Below are 25613 nucleotides of genomic sequence, written 5' to 3' on the forward strand. Positions count from 1 at the left end.
AAACAAGAATATTTATGTATTGTGTATCTACAAATATAGGTACAGGAGTTCTGGTTGTGGCTCAGCAGGTTACGAACCCTATGTAGTGTCCGTGAGGATGTGGGTTCCATCCCTGGCCTTGCTCAGTGGGTTAAGGATCTGGTGTTGCCATGAGCTGTGGTGTAGGTCGCAGACCACGAAAAGATCCAGCATTGCTGTGTCTGTGGCAGTTTGGCAACTGCAGCTACAATTTGACTCTTAGCCTGGGAACTTCCATATGCTGCAGGTGTGGCCCTAATAATAAAAAAAATATAGGTACAGCATTTAAAATTTGAGTAATGTAGTTATATCATTGCAGCTTTAGTTTTTTTTTTTCTTTTTTCTTTTTCTTTTTCGGGCTGTACCTGCAGCATATAGAAGTTCCCAGTCTAGGGGTGGAATCACAGCTGCAGCTGCAGGCCTGCACCACAGCCACAGCAATACTAGATCTGAGCCGTATCTGTGACCTAGGCTGGAACTCAGGGCAACAATGGAGCCTTAACCCATTGAGTAAGGCCAGGGATCAAACCCACATCCTCACCGTTATTAGTCGGGTTTGTTACTGCTGAGCCATAATGGGAACTTCAGTTTTTATAAGTTAATACCCGAATAGACTTTTGAAAAGTTGGACCAATGAAAGGATATTAGAACCATAAACAGTAAAAATTGGGAAAATAGGATGTTTGAAGTGGTAGAAACTAATACCATATTCTTACCATAGAACATATTCATTGGTACCATGATTAAGGAAAGAATTTAGAGTTACAGGATAATTGATCTGTTCTGGTAGTCACCTCTTTATTTCCTTCTTTTGAGATTTTGGCTTAATCATCCAAAGTGATGGATACTTTGGTCCTCTGAAAGTCTTATGTTTCTTTCTCATTGTCTATGAAAATGTTAGCTGGTTTAACTATTTCATAATTTCTTTTGCACTGGGCTAATCTATAATATGCTACAGCTAATACTTCTCGTTTATATACAGCAGCTCTCTTGTGCCCGTTAGCTTCTCAAGTTCTTGATGTCTGCTTTGTTCACTTTCTTAGTATTTAGCATAGTGTCAGAGTGTTTGGTACTGCATTAGGACAGTTTATACTATTTCATATATTAATCTTTATTTTTCATCTTTTTTTTAAGGTAATGTGGCTTTAGATAATCTACAAATAAAAGAAAATGCTCTGGTAAGTTTTTGTGAGCTGTGTTGCCTACTCAACTTAATTTGGTAAGCTCTTAGAAACCCTGCTTACTAGGTATCTGGTACTAGGTACCAGATAAAGTGATTGAGTCACTCAGAGAAGAATTTTGTTTAACTATTTGCTCTAGGAAAATATGAGATTAAACATTTAGAAAAAAAATTTTTTTTCCTGATGATTGAAATAATATCTCTTGGAAAGTGAAATGTTTTTCTTTGATCTACTTTGACTGTATAGCTTTGTAGTAGACATTTGTCTTAATGAAATAGTGTTTCTTTAAGATTGTCTATATTATTTTTCAATAGGCTTGATTTTAGCAATTTATCTGTGAATGACTGTATTTTTAGAAATAGGTTGGCAATCTAGCCTTGTCATATTAAGAGGTAAAATAGATTATTTTTGGAATCCAGCTCTAGAAAGTAATTGTGTCATTCGCTATTGAGTTAAAGGCAAAACAAAACTCCTGTCATCCTCCAAGACTCCCACCCCCACTCTCACCCCTGTTTTGGCTTTAGCCTCTTGGACTCGTTTTGAGTCCATGAAGTGTCTTAAAAATGAGTTTATTCTTTAATCAATAGGTCAGATTTATAATTACCCTAATTATGTTTTATAACTGTAGCTTTGATTTCTGGTTGAATTTGTATGTGATGAACTGTGTAATTATGGAGAGCCTTATACACAAAATGCTCCCATGGTTGGTCTCGTGGAAGGCAGTTTTGGATATTGAAGAGCTAGGAGTGGAACTCAAGAAGTAATAGTTTATTTTGTTACTGACATAGTGGAAAGGTCAGGGACCTTGTACTTTGGCCCACCGGCCCTGTGACTTTTGGCAAGTTTCCCAGTTTCTTTGAACATTAGTTTAATCATCTTTACAATGGAATTAATAATACAAAATAGTATAATAGTTCTGTGCCTTTGTGACTCGAATTAGATAAAAAGTAGAGCCTCGCAAGTAGTGGACACTCAAAATATTTAAATTTCCTTTCTATCTCTTTTTAGAGGTTGATATAACTTTAAACATTTTATCCTCTGTTTTTTCTCTCTTTATGAAAATATTCTGGAAGGTAATAGGTTTAAACTATTGTGGTTACAGAATATATATATCTAACATACTTAGACAGATTGAACTCTGTTAATCTAATTTGAGTTTGAGTTATAATTAAATGTAATAAATTATTTTGTAACTTATATTCTCTATTAATTCAAGCCATCCTTTCTCCAGTTAAATTGGATTTGTGAGATTTTACTTTGATATGAGTTCTTTACATTTATTTTGTGTGAAAAATTATTTCAGGAGGATTAAAATGAGAGAGACCACACTTGTAGAAGTGTATCATTTTCACTTTGTGTCCTGTAGGACGTGAAGACCCTTGAATTTAAATATCCCCTTCCCGTGCCCAACCCAAGGAGGGTAGAGCTGCGCTCTCTTCACCAGTGAGGGTTTTTTGTTTGGGTCCAAAAAAACATTTCTTGTCAAAATCTATTAATATTTTGTTCAGTATCTGTTCAGCTAGAATACTTGGATAGTCACGTGAATGGGTAAATTGATTATTTAAGTTAATCATTGATTGATTAATTTAGTTAATTATTACCTAAAATAGGTATTTCAGTTGCTAGATTTCCATAGTATTAGTGACTATTACTATGGAAGTTACACCTAACAAAAAGGCTCTTCTGACTGGTTTAATTTTTAATATTTCTAAAGATTCAAGTGAACATTGTGAATATCATTTATTTAGTACTCTGTGAATAAAAAAGTTATTTGAACTTTCTGGTGGTTTGGAATCTAAAGTGAAAGTTCATTATTGATTGGTACCTGTTAGTAACCTATCTAAAGTAAATTTGAATATGGTAAATAGTATGTTGGGAATCTGCCTTTTCTTTTAAGCTTTGTTTATTCATTTACTAAATACTTTATTTGAGAAAGAATTGTTCAGCTATTGTCTTCAACTTAAGTGAAAAGTTCTTCCTTTTCCTATTGTAGTATTTCAGAAAAGCAGAATCCATCTGTTATTTTAAAAGTTCATGGAATTTCCATCTGGCTTGGTTTGGTTTATTAAAACAAGTAACCAGTTTACCCAATTACTTTCTTTAACTACAAATGATTTTTCTATTGTTCTTATTTAAAATTTTGCTTCTTTTGTTATTTCTTTCTTCAAAGTCAAGTGTAAGTTAATAAAAACTTTTTTCAGCCATAAAGCATATCCTTTATTAGTTACTCTAATAGAGAAAGTTGGTTTTATGTTTTTCCTGAGAGATGATTATATATTTAAATGGTGATATAAGAGTGACGGGGGGAGCTTAATAATTTTGGTGTTTTTTCATTTTTTTCTTCTTTCTAAAGAGTGAATTGGATGTTCCTTTTAAAGTCAAGGCTGGCCAGATTGGTAAGTACTTCACTCTTTGTTTGACTTATTTTTGGTTCTTGTAGTTTTTATTTTTTTCCTGCTGTTTAATCTAAAACATCTTTTTTAGCTTGAACAAAAAAGTGAGAGGTCTTTGGTTTATGTTGATTAGAGCTTTTGGAGTTATGAGCCTAACGTATACCCTACCTAATATATATATCAAAGTTTGTGACAGAAGTGTAAAAAATTACCCTCTTAATTAGAAGAACATTTGGACTGCAGTGATACTTTTGAGGTTTTGGTTTCACCACACAAAAATATCTTCATTTCCAAAATTGATATGCAAATTTTGTGGTATTTTTGTTTATAATGTCAAGGTAGTGTCATTTGCAAATTCTAGTAAATAAAATGTAAGTGCAGCTTATTTCCCTCATGTTTTGTTCATTTCACTCAACATACTGGGTAGCAGTGTGGGAAGTCTTTCTTTGTGACTAATCTTTTAGGCCAAGATCGTCCCTATTTAAGCATACATCTTTGTTGGAAGAATTTTTAAAGGAAGTTTAGTATATCAAGTCCTTTCACCTAGTCCATACTACCTGATTTTCACTTTTTAAAAAAGGTTTTAATTACAACCCCAGAGGAATTATTCTTACTTTAGAATTTTGACTTAGGCCACTGTCCTTCCATCCCTATCACACTACACCTTCACCTCACTTTCCTTCTTCGTTCACGACCAAGGGAGGCCTTGTGTTTTACTGTTGTACCATCTTTTAGTAAGTACTTGAATACTTCCGTGAGTCTATATCATATCATGTATATGTGCTCCTTTTCTGTAAATTTAAAAATTTTAATGTAAATTTTCATGTGTTCTGTCTTGAAACAGGAGACACTCCCTTAGATTGAAAGTCTCCCTAGGCATGCATTATTATTATTATTATTTTTTGGTCTTTTTTATTTTTAAGGGTCCCACCTGCAGCACATGGAAGTTCCCAGGCTAGGAGTCAAATCGGAGCTGTAGCTTCGGGCCTATACCACAGCCACAGCAATATCAGATCTGAGCTGCTGCTGTGACCTATACTGCAGCTCATGGCCATGCAGGATCCTTAACCCATGGAGAGAGACCAGGGATCGAACCCGTGTCCTCACGGATGTTAGTCGGGTTCATTATTGCTGAGCCACAATGGGAAATCCCATGCATTTAATTTTTTTTTCTGCCTGTCATTCAGAGCCTTGTGCTTTGTGAGGCGGTGATGTTATAGCAGTGTTTTGGAAGTACTGTTGTAACCTTGCATGCTTAATTGAAATCCTCCATTGAAGTTATAGCCATTCATTCCTTCTTTTACCTTTTTTTTTTTTTTTTTTTTTTTTTTGGTCTTTTTGTCTTTTTAGGGCCATACCCGCGCCATATGGAGGTTAGCAGGCTAGGGGTCTAATTGGAGCTGTTGCTTGCAGGCCTACGCCAGAGCTGCAGCAATGCCAGATCTGAGCTACATCTGTGACCTACACCACAGTTCCTGGCAACGCCAGATCCTCAACCCACTAAGTGAGGCCAGGGGTCGAACCCGCAACCTCATGGTTCCTAGTTGGATTTGTTTCTGCTGCGCCACTATGGGAACTCCCCTTCTTTTACCTTTGAGATATGTAGATGTGGGGAGGCAAGGGTGAATATGATATTTTTGTCTTCAAAGAAGTTACAGAGATATAAAATTAGGACATAATATTGATATCTTATTTCCAGGGTGTTGGATGGTTATATTTGGCTAAAGAATTTTTACATTATTCATTGTATTTTACAACTAGATTTATATTTTGGATGAACTTTTCTAATAGTTCACAATTTATTCTCTTTGCTTTTAAAGTATTATAAGAATTTAATGTCTTCCCTCAGGGTAACTCATTGAGTTATGAGAGACCCTTTACATGTAAGGATGCAGTGCATATTTTCTTTATACTTATCCCTGTTTGGGGGCTTTTAGGGGGTTTATGTTAGCTACTAACTTACTGTTAGGTTATAATATTATACCTAACTTGTAGACTTAGTGGGCTAAGTATGCTCAAGGATGTTTTGGTTTTCTAAGAATTAGGCATATTTATCAGTACTCTTTTTACTTAAAAACTTTAAAAATTTCCTGATCTCTGAAAAGGTAGGCAGTGATAAAACTAACTGAATGAATGGGCTCGGGTAAATGGAGAGAAGAGAATGTTTAGAGAACAGATAATCTCTTTTTGGAATGTTAAGGGGGATATCTCACTTTTTCAGTCTTAGGCTCACCAAGAAGGCAATCAAATCAGTTTTTTAGGAGTTGATGAGATAATTACAAATATAACACTATCTATTATGAATATAGGTGGTACCCACTGTAAAATCAGAAGACTTAGAAATGACCCAGAAGTATACTGGCATTTCCTCTGCGCTCCTCTAAAGTGGGAACCATATAAGAAATTTAGCAGGTTTACAAGCTGAAGAAAAATAAAAAGTTAGATGGAGAAGTAATTTGAGATTATTAACCCTGGGAAGAGATTCCCAGCTAAAACTGGTTTACCTCCATAGCCATCTAGATACTCTCCCTTACACTGCATTATTTTATTTCTTCTACAGCTTCTTACCTGTTTAACAGTGGTTTGAGCTTTCAACATCTTTATTTGAAAGTGCTAGTGATTCTGGTGGTATAAGTAACTTAGCCATTCACATATTAGCATGATTTAGTTGAATTAGTTCTTTTCTCTTGAGTCTTAATCATTAGCATGGAGAAGCTTTTATAGGGCCGTTATTTTTTAAATTGTGATGAAAGAGGCTATTTTATTTTGGAACATGGAAAACCTTGGGGATGGAAAAGGTTTGGATAGAATTGCTCTAATATAGCTGAGGGTGGATTGGGACCTTGACTGCCTGGAGACCTGGAAAGAGGGCATACTAGAGATTGGGAAAAGAGTAAAGAAATAAGTGTGGAAAGATAGCGAAGACCGATTTTGTCCATTTCAAGATTTAGCTGAGAATATGTTCATCTTGTCTTTTCTCTCCTGCTTTGTGTAGCCTTTTCCCATGAAACTCCAAACTTGGCTTAGTGACAGTTGGGGCACAGTTCATCAATATTACAGGTGAAAAAGTTCCTGCAGGGAAGTCTCTGAAGGACCTGATATGAATAATGTTATATCTAAGAGGGAAGATATGTTCTGCCTTTCATGTGATCTTTAATCATGAAAGGCAGAACATATTCCAGAGTTATTTGGAATATAATTGATCTCAGCTGACTGTAACTCATGATACTTACTAATCAAAAGACAGCATACCATGCCTTAGGGTTGGCCTCTCCCAGTTGTAGCAGTTTGGCATAGTGTCAAAGTTCTGTTCCTTTGGTACTCTTCTCTTCAGTTTCTGGGATCTTGTACAGATATTATTTTGCATTAGTGCTGTAGAGATGTAATTGCAAGTGTGGCTAGAACAGCATGTACAGTATTCAGACCATCAAATCTTAGTGAAGAAGAGTAACACTTCTGGTTTCACTGATGACTTGGGTGGATTTAAGCAATTAATTTAACCTGTATGTGACTGCCTTTCCTTTTCTTTTCTTTCTTTTTTTTTTTGCTTTTTGGCCACACCCACAACATGTGGAAGTTCTCAGACCAGAGATCATACCCTCGCCACAGCTGTAACTAGAGCTATAGCAGTGACAACCCCGAATTCTTATTTTGCTGAGCCCGCAGAGAAGTCCTGCCTTTTCCTTTTAATTTCAAAACTGAAGTAATAGTTGGTTCAGTCTTCTAACAGTTTGAGAATATTAAATGAAATAATAGTTTAAAAAATTTGAAAAATATAAAGTACCATGTGAATAGTGACTTTTAATAGTAATTAATATGGAAAAGATCTTTTAAACTGTTAGGTTTTATCTTTTTTTCTGAGTAATATACATACTATATGTGTGAAGGGTTTTGTATGCGTTTTTTCTTGATGGAAAGTGAGAAATGTGTATCTTCATGAGCAACCAAATAAGGCTGAAATTATGTTTCTTTAGATAAATTAACTTTGAAGATTCCTTGGAAGAACCTTTATGGAGAAGCTGTTGTTGCGACCCTAGAGGGATTATACCTGCTTATTGTCCCAGGAGCAAGTATGTTACATTAGATTATAACCATTCAGTAACATCAAATTAAGTTAAATTTTTACTTAGCCTAATTATTTTAATATGTTTACTAAAATAGTAGCTAATTTAAATAATCATCTGTATATCTACACATAAACCTACATTTTACATATATACACACATTTGTATATAAAATATTTTTATAGTATTGTTGGAAAGAATAATTTCAACCATTTGTGAAATTATTCTATTCTCTATGGATAATTATTTTATTTTTGCTTTTTAGGGCCACATCTGTGGCATATGGAGGTTCCCAGGTTAGGGGTCCAATCAGAGCTACAGCTGCTGGCCTATGCCACAGTCACAGCAATGCAGGATCAGAGCCCCGTCTGCAACCTACACCACAGCTCATGGCAATGCCGGATCCTTAACCCACTGAGTGAGGCCAGGAATCAAACCTGCAATCTCATGATTCTTAGTTGGATTCGTTTCTGCTGCATCACGATGGGAACTCCTGAATAATTATTTTGTAAACTGAGACTTCCTATTAGCTTGAGATGCATTAGATAGATTTACTTTTGGGAATGAAAGTAAGTTTTAAAAAATGTACTGTTTTATTAATCTGCAGATGAAAATTTTTTTCCCATTTTGTTGCTTTGGATTGAATGAATGTTCTTTCAAAAATGTTTGCAAAATAGGTAATATTTTCATTATAAATTATAATATTTTAATTTTTAATGAATGTTTTAAAATGTTATTTTTAAAGTAACAAATTCATTATTAATGTTTTTTAATATAATGTTAAGAAAAGTTTGGATATTTTAGGGAAAAATTACTTGTATATTCTGAACCATGAAAGAAACACAATTTTTATTTTTATGTTTTGTTTTCCAGTCTTTACTTGTATACATACTTGATTTGATCTAGTATTTACCCCGTTATGTATACAACATGGATCTGTCTTTTTCACTACGTGTGTGCGTGTGTGTGTGTGTGTGAGTGTGTTTTATATATATATAAAACCAGGGAACTCTAGTATATGTATATTTGATATGCCTCACAGTTTTCATGGTGGTAGTAACAATTTTGAAAAGCTATATGATACTCTTTTGTGGGCTGCCCACTGTTTTTTGCTGTTACCGTGAACATCATAAACTCCTTCTTTAGATAATATTTATTCTTCAGTATTATTTCCTTAGGATGCATAATCAGAAATGAGATTACTAGATAAAAAAGCATTTATATATTTTAATGATTATTGATACATATTCTTGAATTACTTTCTGAAAGTCTTTTTATCAGTCTTATGCTGATACCCACTGGCATTGAATATTACATTCTTTTTTGCAGTTACAATTTTACCGCTCAGATATAATAACTGGGAATTTTTTGATGTATTTTCTGCCTCCCTCTGTTCTACCTTTCACCCTTCTATTCACCCTTTCCTCCTGTTATCCTTTTTACTATCTTCTTTCTCCTTTTAATTCCTTTCCTTCCTCCTTTTCCTTTTGATATAAGCTTTGTATATAAGTGGGAATCACTTTATGTTTAAATTTTTTCACGAAACCAAAGAATATAAATGTTTTTGACTTAGCCAAAAAAAAAAAAAAAAATGACATACTACGCACACAGTATCATAATGAGGTTGAACTTTTCTTATTTGTTTATTGATTAATTGCTTTTATTTATGTATTTAAATATATATTTTTAGGTATTAAATATGATGCTGAAAAAGAAGAAAAATCCTTGCAAGACAGTAAACAGAAAGAGCTATCCCGAATTGAAGAAGCCCTTCAAAAAGCAGCAGAAAAAGGTACAATAAGTTTATATTTTAGATAAATGTACATATACTTATATTTTTGATATATTTAATGCACTGTAAAAAGGATTCTTTCACAGGCCTTCATAAGCTGTAGTTCCAAAGAAAGAACCTTCTTTTAAAATCATATCTCAAAATATTTATTATAAAGACTTTAGTGACTCACATTGCCTTTGATGTGATTGTTTTATCTTACTGCCAGTTTAATTTTCCAGCTTTTCTTAACTAGTCATTTTTACTATGCTGCTTTATGGAGACTTCCCAAATTCTTTTGAGTGCTTGCAAGCCATTTGTTTTTGCCATGGTTAATGGTTTCTTTGTCTACGTTTTCACCTGTGTTCTTGGAAGATAATTGAGTTCAGTATATGAAATAATGTTTAGAGGAAATAGTGCTGTAATTTTATTCCTAGCTATATATCTTTAATATTGATTAAAATATCTCTATTATATAGGATATTTTAATACATTTTATTCTTCAGATTTCAACATTTTAACATCTTGCCTAAGTTTTAGTGCTTCGTTTTTATCTAAAAATAACTCTGGTGACTGTTTTGATAAGGTTTATGGGGCAAGAATAAGGATAAGATGAAAAAGAATAGTCTGTGGGTGATTTGCTGAAGGACTTTTCCAAACCTCCAGTTTGTTTTTCTCTTTCAAGTCAGATTATACCCCGACTGCCAGTTGGGGTATGAGAGTTACCAGCATTTTATATCATTTTTATATCATTTGGTGCCATGTTTATATATTTCTGTGATGAGAGCAGATGGTACCAGAAATGCTAAGTCATTTCTCTTTGGTCTCTCTTAAAAGATATGGCAACTGTGGAGTTAGAAATGACAGCAATTATATTTAGATTTAATAATATTTCTTTTCCTAGCTTAGGCTGCTAATATTTAATTAAATTAATAAGAAATATCTTAAAAATAGCTTGCTCATTAAAATTCCTTGTCGGTGATTCTAATTCTTTTTTGACCAGATGATTTCTTTTATTCAGAATTATTGATTCTTTCATGAAAAAAATACTTAAATACTTAAAATACAGAGGCTATCTTAATGGTAGAAATTTTTTTTTATTAATTTATTTTTTTTCCCACTGTACAGCAAGGGGATCAAGTTATTCTTACATGTATACATGTTTTTTCCCCCCACCCTTTGTTCTGTTGCAATATGACTATTTAAACATAGTTCTCAATGCTACTCAGCAGGATCTCCTTGTAAATCTATTCTAAGTTGTGTCTGATAAGCCCAAGCTCCCGATCCCTCCCACTCCTTCCGTCTCCCATCCGGCAGCCACAAGTCTATTTTCCAAGTCCATGATTTTCTTTTCTGTGGAGATGTTCATTTGTGCTGGATATTAGATTTCAGAATGGTAGAAATTTTTAAAGCCTAAACGTTTTCTTCCATTTCTCTTTTCATGCTTAACCATGTCTTGTGTTTCTTCTGAAGCTTAAGGATCTAAATTTCTACAAAAACAGTTTTCTTCATTTCTGTTACTTTCATGTACCAAATAAAGTAAGGTGGTTGTAGTTTTGTTTTATGACAATTCAGTGTATTTCTTTTCATTCACCTTTGGTTAATTAGTATGTATGGAAATAGTATTATAAAAATGAGGAAGGCTTGGAGAGTACTAGAATTTCATTTCTTTCTTGATATAGTTCAGATTAAATATATTTTGGTAATGCATACATAATCAGCAGTAGGCATATTTATAAATGCCTAGACATATTGCTATAACATGTAGTTGTACACTTATAACTTATAATATATATAAAGATATATTTCCCTCATTTTTTTTTTTTTTGAATGGAAATAGCTGTGATTGCTTAAAAAATATTTTAGTGTTTCCAGGGAAGTATAAGAAAAAACATAGTATATACTTTCTCCTGGTTTCGGAATTGACAGCTTAATCAGCAAAGAGATAACTTGCTATATATTTTGTATTACGTGCCTATGAAATTTTGACCCCTGAAATCTTCAATACTTATGAAGCTTCTGTGTTTAAGTTTGGCAGAGAGGCTGTTAAGGATGATTTGATCTATCTGTAGGAAATGAACATCTGCAGTATTAAGCTTGTATAAATGGGCCTCTTAGGCTTATGTATGTATAATGATTGCACTGTAGCTTCTTAGATGGTAAAGTTTAGGTTTTTTGGGGATAGAAGTAAAATTCAGAAAGTGAAACTTAGTTTTAACATTGTAGTATTCGATTTGTCAGAAAAACTTTCTGAGTATAAAAGAGACGAATTCAAGAACTGGGAAATATGTTGATAGAGATTTTTTCTTATTAATTGTCAAATACATTTAATTATCTTGACTGCATAAAAGTATTTTTTCTAGTCTCTATGAATATGGAATCCTATTTTCATATAATGTTATTCATATGAAAAGAAACAACCCTCACCTTTAGGTGCTTTCCATTTCACAATTATTAAATAATAATTTTTACTTGATTACCTTACTTTCTTCATACTTATGATTTTTCCACTCATTTCATGATTTTAAAAGCATGAAAGCACTATCACATACATATGGAGACCCAGAGTAAGGACAGGAAGTGATTCAGCTCTAATCAGCAGATGATAAAAATGAAAATAGATCAGGTCGATCTGCTTTAAAAAAGTATTTTTACTTATTTGTTTCATTTGTTAAAATAGAGTGCTGCCCACTATTGTGTGGGGGGAAAAAAGAAAATTGAAATATAACTATAAGCTCATTTCTAGAGAGTTTGCTTAGCTATAAAAGTAAACTCCTTTCTTCTTTTGTTTCATTGCAGTGAGTTTATTTTCCTGGAAAGACTGTTGTAAGGTAAAGGGAGATATTAAATCCCTGGCAAGGCCAGAAGAGTTTTCAAATACTATGTGGATTCTGTATTTCAAAATGTTAATTTTAACAAAAACTCTAAAATTTTAGAGTTAACGTTAAAGTCAAATAGTTTTTTTGGAAAGACTTATGATGAAAGTGTGAGTGTCCTGTTCCACACTTCTCTACCCGCTGGATGCACTCCTTAGAGGGAACTGTCGTTTCAGAAGTATTTACATTCTGTGGTTATCTAATTTATTAATGTAAGGCATTATTTTGGATTACTTGTTATGGTAGACAGGAGTTTACCACTCTTACCATCTTTTTTCACCCTAAATTCCCCTTCTATTCTCTCATAATATGGTGATATCATAATTTTGGGCCAATTACAAGTCAAAATTTATCATATGACTGTCAGTATTTTTTAATTGCCCAAACTGCTGGTCCTTTCTCTGTCCCCCTTTTCTTTCTTTCTTTCTTTCTTTCTTTTTTTTTTTGTTGTATTTTTTGGGCCATACCCTGGACATATGGAGGCTAGGGGTCAAATCAGAGCTGTAGCCGCTGGCCTCCACCACAGCCACAGCAAAGTGGGATCTGAGCTGTGTCTGTGACCTACACCACAGCTCATGGCAACACTGGATCCTTAACCCACTGAGTGAGGCCAGGGATCGAACCTGTGTCCTCATGGTTGCTAGTCAGATTCGTTAACTGCTGAGCCACAGAGGGAACTCCATCTGTCCACCTTTTCCTCTTGAAGCTCTTCCTGTCTCTAAAATTAGCTTAAATATCACAACAGTATTTCATTCTGAAAATGGCAAAGTGGAGGGCAAAAGGAACCAAAATAGACTTTTTCTCTGTTTGAAGGTTTGTCAAATCAGTGAGACATTATCCGTAATTGATATTCGTCTGTTTTGCTTGACTTGAAATTATTAATTGTTATAATTTTAATTATTAAGGCTTTTTTGTTTTAAGGTTATGAAAACAAAGTTTGTATGTTGAAAGAATGCAAATGGTGTCATTGAAACTATTTCCTTAGAACTAAGTGGTTTTGGTGTCACTGGGTTTTACTTGTTCAGCTGCATGATTTCTAATTCTTTGTATTTAGTTTAGACATATTTTACATGTGAAATTAAAGGTGTCTTTTAAAATGCTCTGCGTTTTGGTTATTGCTGCCATGCGGATGCAGGCGCACATTCAGGGGAGTTCATATATGGCTTGGAAAGCTTTGTTTACAAGGACATCAAGCCTGGTGGGTATGCATGGTTAATTATATTCAGCTATATATAAAATTAAATTTTTATCCATGCTTGTGCTTTTAATGGCATTCATATGGTGACGTATCATCCTTTTAGAAAATATGGAAATGTAATTCTTGTTTTTCCCCTTTACCATCATTTCTTTTTCCCTCCCTTCTGCAGCCATTTATTCATTCACCAAATACTGTCTTTCTGTGGCAAGCACTATGATGGATGTTGAATGTTCATGGGCTGAAACAGACATGATCTCCTGTCCTTGTCAAACTTACAATTTGATCTATCCAGACTGCCCTTTTGACTTTAGTTTTATAGTATAGCAGTTTCTCAATTAAGCGCTTCCTCCCCTAGAGCAGTGGTTTTCAAACTTCTAAAAGGCAAAACATGGAAGCTTTTTTGGAGTGAGACTTTATTTAGAACCTTGGTAAGAGATCTTTCTCTGCCTTTCTTCTCATATCCTCTCTGATTTGCTTCACCTCTCTAGTAGCTTTGGAGGCACCTGTAGACTACTGTGCTGTACAGCATATTGAAATTTGAGTCTTCATAAAAGGCAAATTTGAAGGCTGTCTGCCTTAAGATTTACAATAGGATTCTAGGAAGTTTAATAGGCACATTGAAATAATTTCTAATATTTTAAACAGTAATTTGATTTATTTATAGTTTCTATAACTTCAGGAGCTTGTACTCAGTCATTGAGTAAATGGAAAATGGGGTCTCTATCTCAAAATGTAAACAGTAATAAGCATTATGGTAGAATTACTTCTGCTGCTAGAAACTTCTTTAATATTTAGATTCATTATGGCAAATGGAAGAAGAATTTGCCTGGCAAATTTCACAGTATTGAATGAAATTAACCCGAAGGGAGTTTCTTTGAATGATTCTGCCCCTTTAGTAAGTGTGGTGGACTGTGTTAATTTGTCTTAAGAGTACTTTAATATAAAAGATAATGTGGAGATACTCAAGAATCACTGTCCAGTTTTGTAGGTGGTATTTGAACCAGCTTTCTGTACTTTGCTGGGCAGTGTTTTCTGATCCTACTCGTGGCAGTGTGCCTTCAGGATACAAATGAATTCCATTGGCCCATTCAAATATGTAACAAAATCTTTGGGTGGGCAGCATTGCTTAAAAACAAACAAGCAAACAAAACAAAAAACCCAAACAGAGGTCACTATAAGGAAAACCTCTTTGATCTAGTTTCCTTTTATTCCAAAAGTATGGTAGCCTGGATTAACAAAACAAAGCAACAGACAAACAAAAACAACAAAAAACAAACTAGGCCTAAAATTTGATGATTTTTTTTTTTTGCTTTTTTTAGGACTGCACCTGAGGCATATGGAAGTTCCCAGGCTAGGGGTCTAATCGGAGCTACAGCTGCTACCCTATGCCACAGCCACCACAACACAGGATCCGAGCTGGGTCTGTGACCTACACCACAGCTCAAGGCAACACTAGATCTTTAACCCAGTGAATGAGGCCAAGGATTGAACCCACAACCTCATGGTTCCTAGTCAGATTCGTTTCCACTGTGCCACAGTAGGAACTCCAATTTGACGATTCTTAAATGAGAATAGTAAATTTGTTGATGATAGTTTTATTTAGTTGGCTAGGATTTAATGTATACTTTATTATCCTTTCCTTTGTTCAGTTTCTGAGTGTATAGTCTTTCTTCATTAAAAAAAATTTTTTTTAGAGCAGTGTTTCCCGAAAAGTCAAAACTGTTTTCATGTTATTCCTGAAACATTATTTGATTTTTCACTCTGTTGATGTTAGTGCTCATGATGCAAAAGCAATGTTGCATAAAATTGCTGGCTCTCAAGGCAGTGGCACCAAAATGTACTGTCAGTAGTCATCATTTACGAGTCACTCACAGTGAAAAGCAAAATAAAATGGAAAAAAGCACCATTTTACTTAAGAATGTCCTTGATGAAATAGAAAAATTTTAATTTAATTTTTTAAAAATGAGAGTTGCAACATTTATTTCAGGTTTTCCCTTGGGTTTTTTTTTTTTTTTTTTTTTCTTTTCCTTTTTGGTATTTTTTTTTCTTTTCTTTTTTTGCCACACAGGCAGTATGTGGGAATTCCTGGGCCAGGGATTTAACCCACGCTGCACAGCAGCAACCAGAGCCATAGCGGTGAGAATGGAGGAGCCTCAACTGCTAGGCCATCAGAGAATTCCCTACTTTAATTTTAATAAACTAAAGCTCTTGAGTAGATGTGTCTTTGTTTTGTGACAGAAGAGGAATCACATGTAAGGCACGTCTGCAGCCTGAAGTAGGATGATTATCTCAAGGAAAAAATATGTGTGTAGTTGTTTAAGTTGTCAGTGGAACTAGTTGCTTTTTTCGTGGAAAGGTGTTTTTCTTGGAAGAATGGCTGACAGACTATAATTATTCAGATTTGGGTGTTTGGCAGACACTTCAACAAAACAACTTCAAGAAAGAAATAACTGACGGTGTTTGTTGCCAGCAGTAAGATTTGAGCTTTTGAAAAAAATTGGAAGTTTGGGGAACTTGTATTTGCCACCTTGAGCTCGATGGCTTCCCATGTGTAGAGACTTTTCTGATGAAATTTGCAGTTGTATTAACTACGATTTTTGATGTTACATGATGTAGTGATTCAACAATTGTAGTATCTGCATGATTCAGTGAAGCAGTATTTTCATATGTTTGGTGTTTGCAGTATATGGTAAAAATTATAAATCTACAAAAGTTCCAATTATGAATGTATAAAAGTGCATGGTAGACTGATTTTAATTCGGACAAAAAATTTCATGGATGGAGTTTTAGGTTCTGAGGTGCAACTTTAAGAAACTACTACTCGTTGGAGTTCCTGTGTGGCTCAGTGGAAATGAACCCAACTAGTATCCATGAGGATGCGGGTTCAATCCCTGGCCTTGCTCAGTGGGTTAAGGATCTGGCATTGCTGTGAGTTGCAGTGTAGGTCACAGACATCCTGGATCCCGTGTTGCTCTGGCTGTAGTGGAGGCTGGCAGCTCTGGCTCTGATTCAACCCTTAGTCCAAGAACTTCCATATGCTGCAGCTGAGGCCCTAAAAAGCCAAATAAATTAAGAAAGAAACTACCGCTTGTTGAGTTTGGGTGTAGTATTCATGATCGCATGAAAAGGCCATGAAGATGTTCCTTTCTTTTCCTGTTACATGTCTATAGTCAGGTCGGATACTCTTCACATACTTCAATTTGAACATCATACCCCAAAAGAGCAAACACAGAAGCAGAGATTTGAATCCAGTAGTCTTCTACAAAAGCCAGACGTTAAGGAGATTTGTTAGATCCTAAAACCATGTCACTCTTCTTACTACAACAAAAAAGTTGAAATAAAGTTTTTTTTTTGTTAATATCTATTGCCTGTACTACCACATACTTTTTTTAAATGAACTAATAAATATTAAAAAGATTTTCAGTGTTGATTTGCAATATGATAAATATCAATAGCTGTAACCTATACTAATGAAAAGCTCTCTAAGGTTCTCAAATGTGTGAGAGGGACCCTGAGATCAAAACATTTGAGAACCGTGTTAATGAGTGACCAGGGATCATAAATTTATTATCCATGAGATTAAATAGAAATTCTCCCTAAAGAGATATGTAGTATTCACATTAGATATTGAAACTATTGGGAAAAGTTTAAACGTGGTGAATCTAACATTGAGATCAAAGACAGAACAAGGGCTAGAACATAGGTGAAGCCAGATAGATGATAGGAGGTCAGGTAAGAAGATGTTAAACCCAGGCAGCTGGACTTTTGTCTCCAAAAGTTTTCTACCTAAGAACAGTGGTTTTCAGGCCTATTCCAGCTTTCTGAATTGTTTCTTTTCAAATGGTATTTCTTTGAGAACTTTTTCTGAATATTTAATTTACAAATGAAAAAGATCTAGGTAACATCACTTTGGCAAGAACTACTGGTAATAGCAAAGTCCAGATTTTGTTGCATGTTTATTAAGTATTTTCTTCTTGAAACTTGAGGTTTTATGCTTATAGTCCAGGATTTAAGTCTTAGTTTTTGTAGTACCAGGACAATTGGCTTTAAAATACCAAGGAAGAACAAATTTAAATTTCAAGCTAAATACTATGTATGTTTCCTCAAATATGTATAATATCAACTGAACTTATATGTTTTATTTTAATGTTCCAGATGTGAATTTTTGGGATTCATTTGAACAGATATGTATCATGTGTTTTGTGTCCAGATATTGGGGTAATTCCTCTGCTAATGCTCCTGCCTGGTGACAAGTCAGTTGTGCAAATACTTCAGATACAGTGTAATCACTGCTTAATGGAAGTCTATGTAAGGTGCAGGGGTAGATGGCCTTGGAGATGCTTGGAAGAGTCAGAGAAGGCTTTCTGCAGGAGGTAGTGCTGGATCTGAGATTTGGAAGCCTCCTAGGAGTTTACCTGGTGAAGAACTTCAGGGAGAGCAAACCAAGTTTGGAGAATGCTTCAGGTAGAGCCAGTAGACATTAGAAAGTTATGGCTTGTTTTGGAAAGTATATGTAGTATTTCTGAAGTATCCACTGCAAGGATGAGTGGGGAGAGATGGAACAGGACAGAGAGATAGGGGGTTACATCATGAAAGGACCTTTGTGTCTTGCAAAACATTTTTTCATTTTGTCTGGCAGGCTCCAAAGGGCCTTGAAAGGAATTTTGAGCGGGGAATTAATGAACAGGCTGCGAATAGTATTTTAGAAGATGCAGGTCTGGTAGCAGTGTAGAATGATGTTAGATCAGAGCTAAGAGTGGAGGTTGGAGATGGGGACCATACAGAGGCTGTCCCAAGAGCATGGACTGGAGTTGATGCACAGTAGGCAATTGAATGTAAAGATTTGTAAGTTGGATAAGGCATGCATGGGTTAATGCCATGAAGTGAGGTGCCAAATAAAATTGGGTAAGGTTTTAAAAGAATTATTAATTTCATGTTCATTGTTTACCCTTTTTTGTTCTCTTTATATCCTCAAGTTATTAAAGGATTCTGCTCGTGAGGAAGTCATCTGTCAGCAACCTACCCATTCATTTCATTTGCGTTCCTCTGTTCTTACCACACATTTATCAAAACTTTTCTCTGAAAGTTTTATATTCTGTCATGATTACATTTCCAATATTTTGGTAATGTTGAAAGTTAAATTTTGTATTGTGCAAAGGCATAAATATTACAGAAAGCATTGTGTGTGGATATTTCGTCCCATTTTTGTATAGTGGCATCTGCGAAGTTATTATCTTGACTGAGGAAGGTTATTCTAGACTAAAGAAAGTTTGTGAATTTTTGCTTGTATTGAAATAAGAGGTCAGTTTAGAATAAAGTAAGGTGAATTATACCAAGCTTTGCTGTCAGGAAGAAGTCTCTTGTTTTCTTTTCTGTCCTCTAGTCTGCTAACTTGAATTTTATCCTTTTCTCACTAAAATGCTTCCACTGAGAAGGACGTAAACGTAAAAAGCACAAAAAACATTTTAAGAAACCTTTTAAAGGTCTTGATCGCTCAAAAGGTAGGTAAAAGTAGTTTTTATGCCATGTGTTATTTATACACATTGCCACTTGATTTCTGTCTTCAAAGGTAAAATGAATGTTAGATTACAATGTAACTTCAAAAATAACTCTTGCAATTGCATATTAAAATCTAAAATAAAACAAGGGCACTAAAATAGGTTTTAATTTCCTTTGAGTAGTACCTTAGCTGTTCTTTGGTTATTGATTACAGGTTGTGTCTTAAACTTGTATTTTTCTGCTTTTATAGACAAACCAAAAGAAGCCAAAAAGGATACATTTTTGGAAAAATTGGCAACTCAAGTAATTAAAAATGTGCAAGTAAAAATCACAGACATTCACATTAAATATGAAGATGATGTAAGTAATTCAGTTTACCTGATTTAAATTAATGATTAGGTATATATTTTATGATGTTAATTCTTGATTTGCCCATACATGGGTTATCTCTATCCAGGTTTTAAGTATGAGATTGGTTTTTTTCTGGTAAGTGTGCTGTCGTATCTCTTTTCTTGTGCTAGGATTTTTTCACCCAGCATTAATATATGTAAATATGTGGTGAAACTACCGTATGTTCCCTTCTAAAGCAATTTAAGAGATTTTCAGATTGTCCTCTATTATTTATTTGAGTTTTGTTTATTGCCATAAGACTTAGACTAATATAACTTTAAGGAACTAATTTTTTTTATATACTGACAAAAGAAAATTACTTCCTAGATGTGATGAAGTAGTTATAATAGTGATTGGTAGGGAGGGGACCAAAATCCAGGTCATTTGGCTGCTAGTCTCATTCACTTTACATTCTAGGTTGGGTGTTTAATACCCATAACTACTCATACACATATACAGTGATATTTAGAAACCAACTTCTCTTATAATCAGAAATTTAATATTCATTGATTAAGAACTGTTTTGGTGATTAATTTTAGTTAAAATGTAATAAATATATATTTTTTTTTTTTAGGGAGTGGAGATGCTTTTTTTTTTTTTTTTTTAACTCAATGATTTTATCACAACTGTAGTTGTATAATGATCATCACAATCCAATTTCACAGGATTTCCATCCCACAACCTGAGCACATCCTCCCACTCCCCAAACTGTCTCCTCAGGAGACCATAAGTTTTTCAGTGTCTTTGGAGTCAGCATCTGTTCTGCAAAGAAGTTCAGCCTGTCCTTTTTTCATATTCCACATGTCAGTGAAAGCATTTGATGTTGGTGTCTCATTGTATGGCTGACTTCACTTAGCATGATAATTTCTAGGTCCATCCATGTTGCTAAAAATGCTGGTATTTCGTTCTTTTTAATGGCTGAGTAATATTCCATTGTGTGTATGTACCACATCTTCTTGATCCATTCCTCTGTCGATGGACATTTAGGTTGTTTCCATGTCTTGGCTGTTGTAAATAGTGCTGCAATGAACATCAGAGTACATGTGTCTTTGTGAGTCATGGTTTTCTCTGGATAGATGTCCAGGAGTGGGATTGCTGGATCAAATGGTAGTTCTATGTTCAGTTTTCTGAGGAGTCTCCATACTGCTTTCCACAGTGGTTGCACCAATGTACAATCCCACCAACAGTGTGATAGGTTCCTTTTTCTCCACACCCTCTCCAGGGTGTAAGGTGGTACCTCATCGTGGTTTTGATTTGCTTTTCTCTAATAGTGAGTGATGTTGAATATCTTTTCATGTGTATTTTGGCCATCTGTATGTCTTCTTTGGAGAACAATCTGTTTAGAACTTCTGCCCATTTTTTTGATGGGGTTGTTTGTTTTTTTGGTATGGAGCTGCAGAAGGCGTTTATAAATTTTGGAGATTAATCCCTTATCAGTTGATTCATTTGCAAAGATTTTCTCCCATTCTGTGGGTTGTCTTAATATTCATTGATTAAGAACTTTTGGTGATTAATTTTAGTTAAAATGTAATAAATATCTTGAACTTAATATTAATTGCTTTGTTTTAAAGTTTGAAACATACATGAGATGCCTTGCATTTTTTCATTTAACCAACAAATTGGAAGTACTTTCTTTTCTGTTTTTAGTTTGCTTTCAGTTTGGATTAATTCAGATTGGAGTAATATCATACTGACATATTTAGAATTTATTTTTTCTCATAAGTTTCCCTTTGTAACTTAATATTCAGTAAGACACACTTGTAGTTTTTCACGATGTACCATCTCTAGCTTATACTGACTTATCTTTTAGTTTTATGTAGTCATTAAACTGAATCTTGTTAATAAATAAATGTCTAAAGAACCTAATTCATAACTGGCCTTGTTTGAAACAAATGGAGGAGAGTAAAATCTCCTTAACCCATTTGCAAAGTGAACAAGTTATTCTTAAAACTAATGGGGAATTCCCATTGTGGCTCAGCAGTAACGAACCCAACTAGTATCCACGAGGATGTGGGTTTGATCCCTAGCCTCGCTCAGTGGGTTAAGGATCTGGTGTTTCTGCAAGCTGTGGTATAGGTTATAGACGCTTCTTGGAGTTGCTGTGGCTGTGGTGTAGGCCGGTGGCTACAGCTCTGATTTGATCCCTAGCCTGGGAGTCTCCATATGCTGTGTGGGAGGTTCTGAAACAAACAAAAAAACAGATAATGGCACATTGATGCATGAGATGCTCAGTTTAAACTTATACTAAGCTTTTTACTGAGCAAGTACATTTAGAAAGGTACATTGTTTCTCTTTCATTAATTAAAAAACACAGAGATGCACAGAATTGATAAACATGAATTTATGTTTCAATTGATGTCAGTAACAAAATATACTAAAATAATTGAAAGGAAAAAATCAAAAGTGCAAAGGTGTCTTCCTTGTATTATGCCTCTTTCACTGTGATTACCTTAGTTATTGCATCTTGAAAGATAGTGAAAAATATAGAAATGAGGTTAGGAATGTATAATAATTTACCATAAAGTTGCTCATTGTATGATGGCAATAATTAATGGGTAGTGCGTTAGCAGCTGGGGAGTTATGTTTTATTAAATTTCCTCAGAAATAGCTGCAAGTTTTTTTGAGCCAATTAACCGTAGGTATCAAAAGATGAAAATGGGAATGAAGGAAAAAGTATTTTTCTGCAAATCATAATATATCTGGTATTAAAAACAAAGCTCACAAAGCACTTTGTGCTTTTCAGCTATAGCAGGGCATGCACTTTTCCCCTTTGAGAAGGATGTATGTGACTAAACTCAAGTCCCTGGCAGGTGGTTCAGAACATTGTGTTTTTTCTCCTCCCTCTAGTTTTCCTAGTTTCTGTCATGACCAAAAAACACTATGACTTTTGGACATCTTTGAGATGTGTGAAGCAATGACATCATACATGCTGTGACACAGTTTAAGCATTGTCTATAAATATAACTTAGGTATTAAAGATCGGAAATAGATCAAAAGTTTAACATTGGCAGATTTGGGGTTACGGGACTGAGGAAATTAAATATGAAGAATCATGAGCATCTTCTATCAAAGCATTTTTAAAGTGTCAAGGAAATTAAAGTCTTAAAGCGACAGTTCACATTTCTAAGTGTGAAAATCTTAAATGTTTTTAAAATAATTTAGTGAAAGTGTTATTGGCAACTCCTTGTTTTATTTATCAATGGATAACATCTTTAATGGTTCTTGTCTAGAATATCTAGACAAGAATCTGTTTAGTCCCAGTTAGTGAGTCTTTTCACTTATAGTAATAAAACAGTTCCACTCGAAAGCCATATTTTTAGTGTTACTAATAATATTAATGTAATATTATTAGTGTCTACAAAATATGGAAAATCCCGTGTTATTGTCTTCCTCCCCTTTCTTTTCCACAGATCCATTTGGGTTGTGTGACTTTCTTGGAAATTCATTGTCCTATGTTGATTATTCAGCATGGCAAATGGCTTCACCCTTGCCATCATTGTATTTTAATGTCACTTTTTTTTTCTTTGATAGGTGACAGATCCAAAGCGGCCCCTTTCATTTGGTGTCACACTGGGAGAACTTAGTCTGTTGGTAAAGTTGGCTTTATTTAGAATGTATATGGATCCTATAAGATATTATTCTCAAGTTACAGGGTGAATTTCCTAAATTCAACTGTTGGTACATATAGCTGTTTTATTTTTGTGTGTAATCTTCCTATAGCTTTTCTAGAAGTTTAGTTATTTTGTGATATTTTTATTGTATTCTCTAATTATTTTAATTTGTCTTTGAATTTAACAAATGCCAAAATATCAAGAGCAAAGGTTTTGAAAATATTAAAAGCTATATCTTAAATGTGTAATAAAGGAGGATAAATTTCTATAGTCATGTTCTTATCCTTGGTAAAATTTCCAAATAGCTTATATATGTGTATCTGTTTACATGTACATGTATGTGTGTGTTAATTATATTTAGAGTACATAAGATGATTTATTTTAGAATTCCTGTTGTTGCTCACTGGCAACAAACCAACTAGTATCCATGAGGATGCGGGTTTGATCCCTGGCCTCGCTTAGTGGGTTAAGGATCTGGCATTACTGTGAGCTGTGATGTGGGTCACAGATGCATCTCAGGTCTGGGTGTCTGTGGCTGTGACACCAGCCAGTAGCTGCAGCTCTGACCTGACCCCTAGCCTGGGAACTTCCATATGCCACAGGTGTAGTCCAAAAAATAAAAGTTAATTTATTGTGATTAAGTATTTTATAGTGCAGTTTGGTTTTTTTCTTAAAGGTCTTTAGGATAGAGAGTTTATCTGGGTTGGATGTTGTTTTTCTACTACAGACAACTAAGTGGTAATAAACATGTTTTAAAGTTGAGGACAGTGAGTACACAGTAAATTATACTGGGTACATGTTTGCTTTATGATTAGTTATATAGAAATTGCCTCAGTAGGGAAAGCAGATTAAGAAAAGAGGAGAGAAAAGTAGATTATTAGAGAAGCAGAAAAAGGACACCGTTCCTTGGAGGTCTTAAGAATGATACATGCAAGTTCCCGTTGTGGCTCAGTGGTTAATGAATCCGACTAAGAACCATGAGGTTGCGGGTTCGGTCCCTGCCCTTGCTCAGTGGGTTAACGATCTGGTGTTGCCGTGAGCTGTGGTGTAGGTTGCAGATGCGGCTCGGATCCTGTGTTGCTGTGGCTCTGGCGTAGGCCGGAGACTACAGCTCCGATTGGACCCCTAGCCTGGGAACCTCCACATGCCATAGGAGCGGCCCAAGAAATGGCAAAAAGACAAAAAAAAAAAAAAAAAGAATGATACATGCATACAGAGAAGTGGAACTATACATCAAGTTGAAGATTGAAGCAGAAAGATTAAGGAAAAAGTACTAGAGAAGCAAAGGAAAAGGAGTCAAGGAGTCTAGTCTTTAATATATTGTTTATCCTCTGCCTGTTTCCAAAGTAATTTTGAAGTAGCTTTCAGTAAAAAAGAAGCAATATTATAACAATTTTAAAGAGACTAGAATCTGTGTTCTGAAAGGTAGAGAGATAATTGTTCTAGAAAAATTAGACAAATAGACATATGTGAGTTCAGTATTTAATGTTGAGTTTCTGACAGACCAAATGCAAAATACAAGATAGTCATATTTTGTCAAAATAGATAATGGACATACTAGTGCATAAGGGTAATGTATGGTTTCCTTAGTGTGTACCCTTGTTTGATCCTCTCTATCTGTGCACAGACTGTTCATACTCTTTCCTCTGCCTGTGTTATTCTCTTGCCTTAGTCTGCCTGGTGCTTCTATTCATGTTTTAATATTTCCTTGAGGTAATACCTTATCTTTCTCATTCATGTTTTACTTCCTTCTTAGTTTTTACATTCCTTCTATTATGCTCCCCATTATACTTATAAAAGCACCCATGACATATTAATGTACTGGTTATGGTGTTGGTCTCCTTCTATCTTTTATTCATTGATACAATAGTACCTATATTTTAGCGTTTTTGTGATATTAGTTTGTGTAAAGCATTTGGCACCTTGTGTCTGGCTTAATTCCTGCTTCAGCTACTACATTGTCTATTATAACAACAGTAGTAGCAAACTTACCTTTTTCTGTATCTATACCGTTTCTTTTTTTCCATCTTTCAAGTTACACACTCACTCTTATATTTAAGGTAATCTTCCCATCTCTGATCTGGATCTATTCTCTCCCATGTCCTCAGGAGCCCTTTTCCCTCTCTTTCTCTCATTCCCTCTTTCATTCCCTGTTACCTTTTGCCCTTTATTCCTTATTTCTGTCAGTTTTCTTCTTTCCTAAGTTTTCTTTTTCTTTTTTTTTTTCTTCTCTTTTTAGGGCTATACCTGTGGCGTATGGAAGTTCTCAGGCTAATGCTCAAATCTGAGCTGCAGCTGCTGGCCTGCACCACAGCCACAGCAAGGCTGTATCCTAGCTGCATCTGTGATTTACATTACAGCTCACGCCAGTGCTGGATCCTTAACCCACTGAGTAAGTCCAGGGATTGAACCCACATCCTCATGGATACTAGTCAGTTTCGTAACCTGCAGCACCAGTGGGAGCTCCCTCTTTCCTAAGTTTTCAACTTATCTTCTTTCCCCCACCCCCACCTTCTTGTAAGCATTTAAACACATTCAAGTTTCTCATTTACATTAAAATTAAAAAGCTTTTTCTTAATCTTGTTCCACTCCACCCAGGCCCCATCTAACAA

The 25613-nt window shown here is 34.8% G+C and overlaps 1 protein-coding gene across 4 annotated transcripts in view; it reads left to right on the forward strand.

The window, feature by feature from the left end:
• VPS13C (vacuolar protein sorting 13 homolog C) overlaps nt 1-25613 on the forward strand; it is a 174221-nt gene that overhangs the window by 12501 nt on the left and 136107 nt on the right. For 2 of the 4 annotated variants that reach the window (XM_021094362.2, XM_021094370.2), the window contains exons 2-9: nt 1153-1196; nt 3553-3595; nt 7567-7662; nt 9347-9448; nt 13439-13501; nt 18937-19002; nt 19251-19360; nt 22922-22981. In XM_021094362.2, coding sequence (XP_020950021.2) covers nt 1153-1196; nt 3553-3595; nt 7567-7662; nt 9347-9448; nt 13439-13501; nt 18937-19002; nt 19251-19360; nt 22922-22981 — 584 coding nt within the window. The remainder of the gene's footprint in view (nt 1-1152; nt 1197-3552; nt 3596-7566; nt 7663-9346; nt 9449-13438; nt 13502-18936; nt 19003-19250; nt 19361-22921; nt 22982-25613) is intronic. The other 2 variants (XM_021094365.2, XM_021094373.2) reach the window with 1 other exon arrangement.

The sequence above is a fragment of the Sus scrofa genome, chromosome 1 (genome assembly GCF_054392235.1).
Source record: "Sus scrofa isolate SSC_HxYL_T2T_F1_AM1 chromosome 1, Sscrofa_HxYL_maternal_Yorkshire_Landrace_v2.0, whole genome shotgun sequence".
NCBI classification, from domain to species: Eukaryota; Metazoa; Chordata; class Mammalia; order Artiodactyla; family Suidae; genus Sus; species Sus scrofa.